The sequence below is a fragment of the Monosiga brevicollis genome, genomic scaffold (genome assembly GCF_000002865.3).
Source record: "Monosiga brevicollis MX1 MONBRscaffold_28 genomic scaffold, whole genome shotgun sequence".
In the NCBI taxonomy this organism is placed as follows: Eukaryota; class Choanoflagellata; order Craspedida; family Salpingoecidae; genus Monosiga; species Monosiga brevicollis.
In genome coordinates, this window is record NW_001865065.1 from 103,596 (window position 1) to 117,137 (window position 13,542).

Sequence of the window (13,542 nt, forward strand, 5' to 3'; positions counted from 1 at the left end):
GTCCCTGTCCCCGACTTTTCTAGAATGTATTTGTGGTGAATGTGGGGCCCGAAAGCTTTTTGGCTGGTCAATAAATGAATGCTCTGTTGCTCTGGCACTCGAGTGTCTCGGTGCATGCGTGAATTAAGGACCCATATTCTTTCAGTCCTTACTCGGAGCATGGTGCTAAAGGCCTCAGATGGCTTGAAGAAGCATGTCAAAGGCCTTTGCAGTGTACGGCCTCTTATTTGCTCAAAGAGAACGAGTCGTGCGCCTGGAGATCGTCTCCACGGATGTATTCGCCGCGAACCTCTGTGCTTGTAAAGGCAAACCGCATGTAGCCATGGTGCGTGTCGTCCAGCACCTGCCACATCTTGGAGGGGTTGGGCTCCAGGTTTTGCGAGTTGCCAGCACCAGCCATGCCTAAAACACACCAAGTTTCAAGCCGAGTCAAGGCCTCTGCATGGACCCGTTTTGTGTGTGTGTGTGTGTGTGTGTGTGTGTGTGTGTGTTTTCGTTTTCTTTTTCGTTGCACAAAGACAGCTTTGTCCACACGTACCGAGATTCACTACGACGGGTCCAGCGTAGCCGTCGCTGGTGTCGCCGCATTTACCCCGGTACACTGTGGGTACACCCAGGTGACATATGGCAGGCATTGAGGCTGCTTCACCAAGCAGGCGGTTGTAATGCGTTTCTCGAAACCGAATCGCAGATGGCACAAACCTGGGCAGCTGCGCTGGTAAGAATGGTGATGAGCCCCCCAGATCATGTCCACCTGATGCTCGTACAGCATGTCTTCAAACGTATCGCGCTGTGCCTTTGCCACGGGCTGGTCTGCATCCTGCACAGGCATCGCACCAGAGCCACACGGTGGTGTGAACAAGAGCGAAAGGATCACGACATCGGGCTAGGCCACAATCGTAAAAAAAAAAAAGGCCACGCGTTTGGACAATGAGCTGGCAGGAATTCAAACGAACGTAGGTCGAATTGGCGGTGCTATCAATGTAAAAGGGTCGATGGCCGGCGAAAACAAGCCAAGGGGTATTCTTCCGGTTCACCTGAACAGTAATGCGCGTTGATGGGAAGGTATTGCGAGCATGAGCAACGCGATTGCATTCAAAAAAATAAAAAATCTCTGAATGAACATTGCCTAAAGCCGAGCTCCTCGTTCACCGACCTGATCGAGGTCTTTCTTGACAAACTCGTATTGAGGGCTACCCACGGAAAAGTTGTGCTCAGTGGAGATGACCACGAGGTGCATCACACCAAAGTCGAACGAATACCTAATGTACAATTTGTTCGCAGTGGGCACTAAAAATGAGCGAGTTTCGTGCAGTCCAGCAGTCATTCAAAGACCAAGCCAAAGACAAGTAAAATGGAGTGCATCGCTGAAACCCGGGGCAAGAAAAGAGTGTGAAGGAAAACTCAATGGCTGGGCCTGGGTCAAACCCACCATACGTCATCCAATGTTGGCGTGGGCATGAGAAAGCGAGTTTCGTAGGCAACGCCGCATTCACCGCCGCTGTCAGTGCCATGCATGGCCGACGTGGTGTTGGGCCAATCGCGCTCATGGTTGCCAATCCTGCATGACCATCACCACAGAACAAGTGAGGTGAGATGTACAGCCAGGCATGTGTGAAGAGCTTGGTTGAAGAAGTGCCTTACGCAGTCATGTACGGCAAAGTCGTAGCAATCGGCTCAATCTGATCATGAAATTCCTCCCACTGAGACTCGTAGCCCCGGGCGTAGGAGATGTCGCCTGTCACACGAGTTGTCAGAAGACGTGGTCGGCTAGGCAGCTCAATGGATTTATTGCATGCGCTTGATATCGAGACGACGCATACCGTTGTGGAACAGAAGCGATTTATCCGCAAGCTCGCCGATGATGCCGTCGGTGGTGTTGCGGCTGGCCGGCATGTCCTACACGCAGCAAAGCAACAATGGCGTTGCGGCTTGAGAGTCAAAATCAATTGCGCGCGCTTTAAATGCCGCACATGAGCAGCATCAGACCTCTTGTTGCAGAGAATGGTCAATGACATGCTGGCCGAGATCACCAAAAGCAATCATGTTAAAAGCATCTCCGGTTTGGGGGCGTGTACGCAGCGAGCGCCAGGGCGAGAATGTGCTGTAGCAGTGGGAGGGTTGTGCGGTGAAACAGTGCCAGAGCCGGTAAGAGATGGAGTCAGGCATGGGGTTCAAGATGGTGAGCCTACTCTGTGGCAGCATCGCCATAGCGATAGACAACGTGGGTATTCGGAGCGAGGTTGGTCATGACCGCCGTGTACAAAATTCCAGGATCACGCCACCCAATGGTATTAGCTGGCGCACCACACATCTGTGCCTGCACCGGTTTGCGCGTGTAAGATTGAGCGCCAACTAATAACTTGACAGATCGTCCACCGGCACTGGCGAGAACAAACCCGCGTGTAGGGGGTAGCGGTGGGTGGAACAACGGTGTAGTTTGTCTCAGAGACGCCATATTGCAGCTGTGGCTGCTCTCTGTATATTTGATCAGCACATTGGTGAACAGGGGTCTGCACTGGACCAGACGGCACGAGGGAGGATGTGTTTGAAAACTTTTAAGCACGGACACAATGTCACGTACACTTTGCCGGTTGTCCAAGAGACACGCACGGAAGCCTCATCGTTGGTGAGCGCCAGACGTCCTTGCGTCGGCACGTTTGCAATGGTGTTCTGTTGACATTTGTGCGGTGCCGGGCGAGCTCCAAGGGTCATGAGGTGAAAGAGAGAGAAAATGCCAACTTGGAAGTCTTTCAGCAAGAACAGCTGGCTTTGCGGTCTTGGGTGGGGGCAGCAGCGATACGCACGGTGATGGGGGTTGATGAGGCCACCAAGGTTGGATGGTCCGGGCCACCGGTAAAGGCATGGAGGACAAAGTTCTCACGCATGTTCAGCAGCTGAAAGACCAGCTTGCTGCGTCCTGTGCACACAGGTCAGGCGGGGTGAAGAGGAGCTGCCGGCGGTGCTTGAAATCCAGAAGGAGCATCAACTGAGCTCAAGGGGATAGAGGAAAAGGAAGCGGAATACGGACCGCTGCTCAGGTACGCTGGGTCATAGTTGAGAAACTGGTATTTGATGGGTGTAGTAGCGGTGACGTCGTCGCTCGTCAGGTACAGGGCAACAAAGTCATTCTTGTTGGGCTTGGCACTTGTCACCGAGATCTCGCAGAACTCGCCATGACGCCTAATCATTACCGAAAAAAAAAAAAAAAAAAAAAAAAAAAACCGGAAGAGTTTTGGTGTCAGCCCCAAGAGGGCCACGGAGAGCGACATGCAAAGTGTGCGTGCGTGCGTGAGTGTGCGTATTGAGGGGAGGGGTCAGATGGCGGGAGGATTATCATACTGCAGGGAGGTGAGGTTGACGGAGACGGCAAAGTCGGAATCTGGCTGCAGCTCAACGCGATTTGGTTGAAAAAGGTGGAGGGCGTCTAGGTAGTTTCGGTCGATATCGAAACGCACCAGCAAGGAGTGAGGGCACAGCTCGTTATCCTTTACCCGACTGGTGCAAAGGATAAGAATCGGGTCAAGAGCCAGGCAAAGCGAGCTCACTTGGAGCAGTAAAGACGTGTCCTGCCACAAGGGAACTGCCAATCACGGCCACCAGGCACAGCAGCCAGCTCAACGATCGAGACAAAGCCATCGTGCTGACGCAACCTATCAGCAGCAATCTGCAACAAGGGGAACAAGCGCGCCAGTGTTTATCAGCACATCCATGACGCCACATGATACGCACGGCAGCACGGCAGCACGGCAGCACGGCAGCACGGCAGCACGGCAGCACGGCAGCACGGCAGCACGGCAGCACGGCAGCACGGCAGCACGGCAGCACGGCAGCACGGCAGCACGCCCTCAACCTCCGCTGAGCCTCTGCCAGCGCGCGCTGCGTCCTCATCCGTCGTCAGTCGCCGATCGCAGCACGAGGATACCGTATTGATCTCGAAAATAATCTACATCATCTCTCTACCCATTAACTCTCTCTGACTATACTGGCCAATAGAGGATCTGCATAAACCTGCCTAAACTTCGACAATAACTCCACATTGCTTCATCCCACCAGCGGTTGTGCAACTCGATGGAGCGATGCGTCACAATGTCAGATCAACAATATCAGAATGTCAGACGATACTGACGACAGATGTCAGACAGATTTGTGCGCACATTTTGATTTTTTTTTTTTTGAGTGTGTGTGTGTGTGTGTGTGTGGTCGAGGCCCCTGCTGCTGCTGCTGCTGCGGTGGCCGGTGCCTGATGGGCTGTGCTCTGGCGGTGCCTCGCCTGCCTGGTGCGGGGGTTTTTTTTTCTGTTTCATCCCTCTACTTGTGGATGAGCTGTTGAGATGTCGATGTCCAATTTCTTTGATTGATTCATCCTGCTAAGGCTCACGCTGTCGACCATGTGACATACGATGCAGGCCTGCCCAACGGAGAGCCTGTATTGCACGCACGACATGGCGGTAAGTAACGTGCAGATGCCATCCAGAACTGGTCCACACTCTGGTGCCTGACCATTTCCCTGTCCAATGCCCCGGAACCCTTCACCATAGGCTCTCAGCGACAACGTGCACGCGCTGCGGCAAACCAATCTGCTGCGCTCCATCTTGGCCCGCCTGCGCTCCAAGGCATGCTTATCTTGGCTTTGCGCTCAGGGTCTCAAGCAAGGTTTTCAGAAGATATCCTGTCATGACCTGGCATGGCTGTTGTCCCCACGTTTTGTATGACATGTAGGACACGGGCGACGCCGAGTTTGTCGCGAGTGCTGATCAAATGGCTCGCTTGGTGCTGGCCGAGGCTCTGGAATACCTACCATGTTCGTAGGCGTCTGCGGTCATTGCTGCCACCACCATCGCCATCCACGGTTCATCGGCGCCTTTTTTTCACCATTTCTTCTTTCTTGCCATGCTGGCACTGTACCAGATGAATCCCATCCCGTGACCACACCAACCGAGGCCGTCTATGAAGGGAGCAAGCTAGCCCAGCGCGTGTGCGGTGTCAGGTTGGCGACCAAACATCTAGATTATCAGCGCCATGTCAATGTCAACTGCAGCCAAGTGGTCTCATGCACCGCCCTGCCCTGCCCTGCCTTCGTTGTCCCGGTAGCATCGTGCGAGCGGGAGAATCAATGGAGCACGTCTTGCGCGAGTGGGTGCCTTCGGCAGTGGTGGGCAAAATTCTCATTCAGCGCGATGAGGCAACCGCAGAACCTTTCTTTTACTTTGACAAACTCCCTGCCAACATCCACGAATGCTCGGTCGTCCTTCTGGTTTGTTCTTGGACTTGTCTCCATGTTCAAACCGCTGATGTGCCCTCGGCTCGAGGGCGATGCCTTCTCACATGCCGACTCGCAAACTATCCAATAGGATCCCATGTGCGCAACGGGAGGCTCTGCCTGTGCTGCCATCGAGGTATATCGTTTCTGCCCCTGCGTGCCTTTTTTTTTTTGTTTTTTTTTTTTTTGGTGTATCATTGCCACCCCTTGTCCTACGCAGGGTGGTGAAGTGAGTTATCGCCAACCCGTGACCCAACGCTGCTTTCGTTCAATGTAGTGTTTGGCTGCTCGTGGTGTCAAGCCCGCCAACATTGTCTTTGCCAACATTGTCTCCTGCCCCGAGGGACTGGCCTTTGTGGCAGAAAAGTACGTTCAGGAGTTGTTTTTGTTCTGATGCTTCTCTTCCTCTGGCATGAAGCCTCCCAGGTCTTAACAAGCATTTTCTGTATGGCTTGCCCTTGGCCACGCTGCTTAGATTTCCAGACGTGCACATTGTGACTGGTGTTGTGGACAACGGTCTCAACAGCCAGAAATACATTGTTCCGGGTCTTGGGGACTACGGCGATCGCTACTACTTTACCGCATAGGGTTCTTGGCGTCCCGTGTATGTTTTCGCGTCGTCAGGTCCTTGGTGCTGGTCTTTTGGTATGCGCTTGGTAGCTGGTTGCTAGAAGACCCCACTGTTTGGGGCTTGGACGCACAGAGCTTTGCTGTCCTGCTCACTCCTTGTTCGAGTCTCAACGTCATGCGCGTTGAGCGCCATGTCATTTTACTTTCAAACACCGGCTTTCTTGTTGCCAAAGCCTTGCCTTTCGATCCCTCTTCCTCAACTTGATAGCTCCAACCTTCTACCACACACGTTCTGCAGCTCTCCCCCCTCACACACACACACACACACACACACACACACACACACACACACACACACACACACACACACACACACACACACACACACACACACACACACACACACACACACACACACACCCGTACCAACAACAAGAGACGAGAGGTCGAGAGACCGAGAAACAACAAGTCGTGCTCTCAAGGAAAGCAAGAAAACAAAAAAAAGAGAGCACGTGTGTGTGTGTATGTGTGTGTGTGTTTTGAGAACAACGAACCCAAAGACGTTTCTTTTGTTCTGTCAAGCCAGGGAGGGCTCAACGACGACGATGGCCAATAGCGGATGGGGTCCTGGGCCCGTTGTGGCGGGGGCGGCAGCGGGGGCGGCGGCTGTGGGCCTGGCTTGGTATGTTTGGGGCTGCTCGCCAAAGGGTGAGGCACAGGTTGCGCAGAATCAGGCGCCTCAAAGTGCAGGCGCGCGCGTGGCTGCTGAAGAGGCGCTGCGCTTTCGACGTGCTCAAGTCACCGGCGATGACCCCGAGCTGCTTGAGGAGCAGCTTTCCCGCAACAAGCTGTATTTTGGCGAAGCTGGGCAGACGGCCTTGAGTGAGGCCTTTATTGTTGTGGTGGGCCTGGGTGGGGTCGGCTCCCATGCGGCACACATGCTGGCGCGCGCCGGCGTTGGCCGTTTGCGCCTGGTGGACTTTGACAACCTGACGCTCTCGTCCCTGAATCGGCACGCCGTGGGCACCCGCGACGACGTGGGACGCCCAAAAGTGCAAGTTTGTGCGGATCATTTTCACGACGTCATGCCCGGCTGTCAGATCGAGGCGCTAGACCTGATGTTCACCTCTGACGTGGCCGAACGTGCGCTGGGCGGCCGCCCCACCTATGTCATTGATGCCATTGACGACATCAACACCAAAACTGACCTGATTCTCGCCTGCTTTGAGCGCGGCTTGCCCGTCATCAGTGCTCTGGGAGCTGGCGCCAAAGCAGATCCCAGCCGTGTCGTCTTTGGTGACATCACTGACCCTGTGAACGACCCCATGGCTGCCAAACTGCGCTATTTCCTCCGTCAGCGCCTCCACGCCGTGGACCGTTCCGATGCCGAGAGTAGGTTGCATGCATGCGGGGCTGGCTGCCGGCTCCTTGCTGAGCACCGAGCCACCAAGTTGTTGGTCAACGCAATGTCCTATATTAAATGTGACTCGCGGGGTGCCTGATTGTATTTGATGGGCATTTGCTCCTCCTCTTCTGTCTTGGTCTCATCGAGTCTCGGATCTCCTTTAATCACACGGTTTGCTGTTGATCTGGTCGCTCTGTGTAGACGCCAAGCGACTAGAGCAGTGCATTGACGCCTTTAAGGTGGTGTATTCATACGAAGCACCTCAGGCCAAGTTGGCGGCCTTGACGGCGGAGCAGCGTAGTAATCCCGAGGCGTTTGGTGCCGTGGCCAACATGCGCCTGCGTGTGTTGCCAGTGTTGGGTACCATGCCCGCCATTATTGGTATGAGCGCGGCGGCCTTTGTCATGACCCAAGTGGCTCAAAAGCCCTTTGACCCTCGCAAGCTGGAGCCAATCTCCCAGAAGTTTGCCCACAAGCTGCACACACACCTTTGCCGTCGTGAAGAAAAGGTGAGCCGCCAGGTTTGGCTCGTGGGCGTCGTTAGATGCGAACGCAGTGTTGCATGGTCAGCTTCATCCTCGACATTGGCGATCCGTGTATAGGAGTTTGGCAACCAGGCCGACGTGGGTTCGCCGATTGCTGACCAGCTGGAGGTCATGTATGTGCTCAACGACGTGTGGCGCCAGCGCAGCTGTTATCAAATGTATGAGCGCACACGGGCCAGTACCCGCAACTTGGTGTTGACTCGTTTTGACCGTAGCAAGCCGGCCCTGGCCTACAACCTCTTGCTGCTCACGGACACCGAGGCCAAGTGGCACGATGCGGCAACTGCCGCGACGGGTAGCGTGCCGGCGCTCCTCCTCGATGGCAGCGTGCACGAGTCAAGCAAGCACCAACCGAGCCTGCGAGCCTTGCGTCAGATTCAGGCCGTTCTGGCTGATCTCGAGAGCCAGTTGGCCGTCTAGGTTCCTGAGCTTTTGCCGAAGCTGACCACATCCTGTCTACCGAACCGACGCTGTAATTCAAGCTCCCGTCCAACCACATGACCCTGTGGGTCTTTCGCTTCTATCCCTTTTGTTGTTGCCGGCAACTTGCCTTGGAGGCGGCGAATAGCAGGCTCATTTTCTCGTGGTGACCTGTTGCCTCTTGCCAGCTTGTGTCTTTCTTGGTCATTTCAAATTGAGTGACCGTTTTGAGACGCTCAAAAGTGTGTGTGTGGATGTGTTCTCAATTTTAGTTTTTGGTGGGTGTCAAATCGTCTCTGGACCGAGAACGACGGAACAGAAACAGGGCCACTCGGGCACGTGACAAGCAAAAAGCACATCGGCCACTTGAGAAAGGGAAAACAAGGTTGAAAGATTAAACATAGAGGCCCTTCTCGTCGTCCATGTCCTTGACCTTGTAAGCCAAGCATGTCGTGAAAAAGGTAACGACGGTGGCGGCAATGACGAGGTTTGCGCCGTATCCTGTGGGTATGAGCAACATGTGAGCAGGAATCGAGGCCAACCAGGTAAATGGGCGCTCGTACAGCAAGGGCCATGCCATGCGAGACGAACCAAAGGTGCAATCGCCAAGCTCGAAGCGATCCACGTTGAGGCCACAATAGCAGTGCACCTCGCTGTTGGCGGGTTCGCCGTTGATGGGGCTGCGCGTTTCTTCCATACCAGCGGAAAAGGCCATGATGGCCGCAAAAAGACACAGCGCTGACAACAGGACAAAGGGCATGGATGGTGATCATGTGAGCCTGGGATCGGAGAGTCAAAGGAGACCAGGAGACACATTGGCGGGAACTGGCGAGGACAGAAGCGCAGACTGACTGGCGACGAGAATCATGGGGGCTTGCAGCTTGGTGCATTTGTAGCAGAAGAGGCAGGTGATGAGGGAGATGATCCAGGAGAGCCAGAGGATGGCCATGGCGATGCCAAGGAAAACGGCGGCGATGCGCCAGTTGTTGATGGGAATTGCATCGAGGTCCTCGCCATAGGGGTCAATGTCGCATTGGGTGTCTGAGGCATCGGTGCACTCGGTAAACACGCCGCAGGCATAGGTGCTGTTGTTGTCGGGGAACGCCTCAGCCGACTACCAAAGATGCCAGCACCCGTTTATCAGTTTGCAAGCGCAATCAAGCCCAGTCAGCATGGGATCGGAATGGAAGAGTCGGCGCGAATACCTTAATCCAGAAAGGGGTGGCGGCCGCAAGTACCGCTGCCACGGCAGAAATGAGGAGGCAGAGGCTGTACAGCCTGAGGAAGGGGCAACGGGAAGATACGTCAGCGCGGTGCAGGAGAAATCATGAGATTTCGAATTTTCGTCAACCGCGGGCGAGGCGCGGAAGCGCAAGGCGCGTGACCTACAAGTGCGTGCACAAATGGCAACCCTTTTTGGCCATGGTGATGGTCGTGAAAACGTCCTTCTAGGGCAACGAGTGGATCCAAGCAGCGAGGCAGAAGACTACAGAACCAAAGACAACAAGGATGAAGGGTCCCGTGTGTGAGAGATGTGAAGCGCGACGACGCCAAAAAGGGGCGGGACCCCTTTTGTATTCGCAGCGAAAAACAAGAGCGGCCGCGCCGTCCGTTATCCCCTGGCTCTGACGTCCAAAAGACACCCATCAACTTCCAATCCAATGGCGAAAGAATGAATCCAAACGCCCCAGCGTCCCGACGCTGCCGGCTGCCATTCCCCCACCACTTGCACGTCCACACACTTACATGCCAAGGTCTCCTCCTTTTTGTGCGTTCTCGTCGTGAAGCAGAAATTTGGAACGAAAAAAAAATGAAAAAAAAAAAAAAATGAACAGAAGAAAGAGAGAGATTTAGAGAGAGATTTTTAGAGAGAGAGAGAGAGATTTAGAGAGAGAGATTTAGAGAGAGAGATTTAGAGAGAGAGATTTAGAGAGAGAGATTTAGAGAGAGATTTAGAGAGAGAGAGAGATTTAGAGGGAGATTTATAGAGAGAGAGAGAGAGAGAGATTTAGAGAGAGAGATTTAGAGAGAGAGAGAGAGAGAGATTTAGAGAGAGAGATTTAGAGAGAGAGAGAGATTTAGAGAGAGAGATTTAGAGAGAGAGAGAGAGATTTAGAGAGAGAGAGAGAGATTTAGAGAGAGAGAGAGAGAGAGAGAGAGAGAGAGAGAGAGAGAGAGAGAGAGTGTGTGTGTGGTAGAGAGAGAGAGAGAGAGATCTAGAAAAAAAAAAAAGAGTAGAAGACAAAAAAGGCAGCGGGCGGACATGGGAACTGCTTGCTGTGGGCCACAGGGAAGAGATGGGTCTGATGGCCAAAGCAGGTGCCATTCACATCAAATTCGCATTGTAATGACGTGCTCGCTTTTCGACCGCGCGGGTAGGCGGCAGCGGCAGCCCGGGAGGTTTTGGGGGACACATGTACCCATCACCATGTGGAGCGAGCGCGCGGCTCATGCTCAGAACACGACAACATCCCTGAGCCTGCATCTTCAATCGCTTGGATTCAACGTTCAATCGCCGCCGCTCTTTCCCATGCGTGCGCTTCATCATCGGCAACCGAATCGATTGAAGCAAGAGACATTGGATCTGATCCGTATTCGAACATGAAACTACTATGCGCCGCGCCACTGCCATATCCTCAAGTCGGCACAGCACATGGCCAGTTGAGGGGGGCTTGTGGTGCCGCTCAGGCCACGCAGGCGCAGGGATCAGACGGGCCATCGTGTGCAGTGCGCGACCGTCGTCATCGATCCCAGTCGCCGTCCCTAAGCAAAGGGAGGACCACGTTTGGCTTTCTCGCAATTGATGGTGTGGACATGTGCATCAGCATCTAAAACTGTTCAAATACCTACACTTATTAACATTGAAGGTATCATGGAATCTGCAATAACCAGAACAACAGCAACAATAACTGCCATGAAAACAGATACCCCTCTTTCTTTCAAAAAAAGTTAAAGTCCCGAACACACATTGTCAGACCGTTTCCTGAGCGCGCCTTGTCAGACTTTTTTCCCGGATCGACAGGACCCACACACATGGCGAAGCGAACACACGGACAGCGCCATGGCGGCGGCGGTGGCGGCGGCGGCAGCGGTGGGCGACGAGAGCAGCTCGTGGCCCATGGCACGGTGGCCCCGATTGAAGAGTATGGCGCGGCTTTTGATCTCGTCCTTGACCACCCTGTTCAAGAAACAGATGTATGTGCTTGAAAATTCAGTTATCTCGCCTCGCATGCACGCACCCACCTCGGTGAGCTACCAGGCCATCGCACCTTTCCCGTTGCTCACATCTGATATGACCTTTGCCACAACACACTGTGCCGGGCCAAACCAGGTCGGCATCGATGCCTTTGTTTGCCCTGATCAAGAAGGCTTTCACGCCGTCATCAAGCAGCGCTACTCTGATTTCCTTGTCAACGAAATTGATCAGAACGAGCGGGTAAGGGCCAACCCCTCATTGTGTGTGTGTGTGTGTGTGTGTGTGTGTGTGTGTGTGTGTGTGTGTGTGTGTGTGTTTGTGTGTGTGTGTGACGCCCTCCCTTTGCGCAAATGCGCGCTCCTTTATACCACACATCGTGCTTTCCGCAGGTTGTGACACTCCGAAGCACCGCCGCCACAATTGCGGACGAGGACACCTTGGACCCGGACATCATTGGACTGCCACAGTTGATGCCCATGGCTAGCCTACAGGCGATCCAGGACCTCGATCAAGGCCGTCCTGATGTCAATGCCATCCTTATTTTGCGCCCCATCGCCGAAAAGCAAAAGCGGCGTGACGTTCACAGCGCCATCCGCTCCACCTGCCCCAATCTGCTCACCTGCGTCCGTAAGGTGTTCCCCGCTGAGCTCCTGACTCATGCTCGCGTTATCGAGCACGAAGAGCGTGCCAATAGCAGTGCTGTGGAAGACGATCCGGGTGCAGAGAACGACATTGTCATTATGCACCTCCGAGGCTCCCTGCGCCCTCACATTCCGGATAGCAACACCGGCCGCCACCACACCACCGCCCCCTACACGCATTTCACCATGGTCAAGGTGAACCAGGAGACGGTGCAGTGCCTTACCCAGCTGGCTCGTGCTGGCAAAATCAAGGACAGCCGCCTCAGGTATGCCGTTTTTCTTTTTTTCCTTGTTGCTGATATCTATGCGCCCCGGTGGAGCCGCAGCTCCCCCGGTTTGTGTTAACCCAACTCTGGTCGGTCATTTTAGCTTCGCCGGCACCAAGGACCGTCGCGCCATCACCGTGCAGCGTATTGCTGCCGAGCGCACGCCGGCCATTCGCATCAAGGGCGGTGCCGATCGCTCTTCGGGTCAGATCCTTGACCCATGTGCCGAGTAACGGCTTGCTCTTGCGCCTCAATGCGCTCCCCTTCGTGCTCAGCTGACCATATCACGCCGCCCCCGCCCTTGCTTGGAACAGGCATTGAAGTGGGCGACTTTGCCGATGCCAAGGATGGCCTCTCTCTTGGCAATCTGTGGGGCAACCGTTTTCGCGTCAGTTTGCTTCCTTGCACTTGCCAATGACGAAACGCTTGGCCATTCGATCCGCCTGGGCCGAGCTGTCAGCTTGCACGGGCTCACCCATGCTCCATCCTTGTCCATGACCCCACAGATTGTGCTTCGCAACGTGGATGGTAGCCCCGAGCTGATGACTAAGGTGGGTTGGACCTCTGCATCACAAGCTTGCTGCCATCTCTCGTTCTTGCTGTGTGCCTGTGGCGCTCGAATTGGGATTAAAGAGGCCTCGTCAGAGTTGCTGACCCGCTACGCATCCTTGGTTTGGTACTCCACGTTTATTCATGTGTACAGCGTCTTCAGTCGCTGCGCGAACAAGGCTTTATCAACTACTTTGGTCTTCAGCGTTTTGGTACTTACAGCGTACCTTCGCACGCCGTTGGTGTGGCGGTGTTGCAAGGCGACTACGCCGCCGCCATTGAGCTCTTGCTGATGGTAACAACTTTGCACCGCTCTGCCTGGTCCCCTGCCTTTTTGGCCTTGTCAGGCTCTGTCCATGGCACTGACTCAGCCTGTCCTGCTAATTTTCTTCCTCCTCACTGCTTTGTCATGCGTATGGGCACGCAGCCTCGGGCCCAGGATCGCGACGATGTGGTCGAGGCCCGGAAGATTTGGGCCGAAACTCGTGATCCCGCTGCCACCTTTGCAGCCATGCCCGGACATTGCAATCTGGAGCGTAGCGTCCTGCGGGCGTTGGCCCAAAATCCTCTGTTCGTGCGCTCTAGAACGACACTTTTGCACCCTACGCCGGTCGCAGGGCTGGCCTCAACACTTACGGCATCTGCTTGGGGTGTGTGTGTTTGTATTTAGGGATCCGCGCTTTGCCT

At 54.5% G+C, this 13,542-nt stretch overlaps 5 protein-coding genes across 5 annotated transcripts; 3 read left to right on the forward strand and 2 right to left on the reverse strand.

Moving 5' to 3' along the window:
- Window positions 1-223: 223 nt before the first annotated feature.
- MONBRDRAFT_28659 (uncharacterized protein) lies at window positions 224-3,639 on the reverse strand (the record flags this gene model as incomplete). Its single annotated transcript, XM_001749159.1, has 16 exons — window positions 224-402; window positions 539-601; window positions 703-820; window positions 957-1,037; window positions 1,157-1,262; window positions 1,433-1,561; window positions 1,645-1,738; window positions 1,824-1,899; window positions 1,990-2,104; window positions 2,193-2,320; window positions 2,400-2,478; window positions 2,585-2,673; window positions 2,808-2,920; window positions 3,032-3,183; window positions 3,343-3,427; window positions 3,549-3,639. 16 exons carry the CDS (start codon window positions 3,637-3,639, stop codon window positions 224-226), a joined length of 1,698 nt encoding a protein of 565 aa, XP_001749211.1.
- A 764-nt stretch (window positions 3,640-4,403) lies between these two features.
- On the forward strand, window positions 4,404-5,850 carry MONBRDRAFT_28660 (uncharacterized protein; the record flags this gene model as incomplete). Its single annotated transcript, XM_001749072.1, has 7 exons — window positions 4,404-4,451; window positions 4,723-4,804; window positions 4,912-4,990; window positions 5,095-5,257; window positions 5,355-5,399; window positions 5,541-5,629; window positions 5,739-5,850. The coding sequence occupies 7 exons, from the start codon at window positions 4,404-4,406 to the stop codon at window positions 5,848-5,850; spliced, it is 618 nt and encodes a 205-aa protein (XP_001749124.1).
- Window positions 5,851-6,438: 588 nt separating this feature from the next.
- Window positions 6,439-8,203, forward strand: MONBRDRAFT_28661 (uncharacterized protein; the record flags this gene model as incomplete). Its single annotated transcript, XM_001749073.1, has 3 exons — window positions 6,439-7,225; window positions 7,440-7,747; window positions 7,841-8,203. 3 exons carry the CDS (start codon window positions 6,439-6,441, stop codon window positions 8,201-8,203), a joined length of 1,458 nt encoding a protein of 485 aa, XP_001749125.1.
- Window positions 8,204-8,597: 394 nt separating this feature from the next.
- Window positions 8,598-9,627, reverse strand: MONBRDRAFT_11300 (uncharacterized protein; the record flags this gene model as incomplete). The annotated part of the gene is made up of 4 exons (XM_001749160.1): window positions 8,598-8,941; window positions 9,056-9,317; window positions 9,409-9,481; window positions 9,593-9,627. The coding sequence occupies 4 exons, from the start codon at window positions 9,625-9,627 to the stop codon at window positions 8,598-8,600; spliced, it is 714 nt and encodes a 237-aa protein (XP_001749212.1).
- A 1,590-nt stretch (window positions 9,628-11,217) lies between these two features.
- On the forward strand, window positions 11,218-13,150 carry MONBRDRAFT_38570 (uncharacterized protein; the record flags this gene model as incomplete). The annotated part of the gene is made up of 7 exons (XM_001749074.1): window positions 11,218-11,398; window positions 11,535-11,639; window positions 11,789-12,306; window positions 12,410-12,510; window positions 12,582-12,694; window positions 12,813-12,857; window positions 13,010-13,150. Coding segments are annotated over exons 1-7 (1,185 nt in total), but the record flags the coding sequence as incomplete, so codon positions are not given.
- Between the last annotated feature and the right edge of the window lie 392 nt (window positions 13,151-13,542).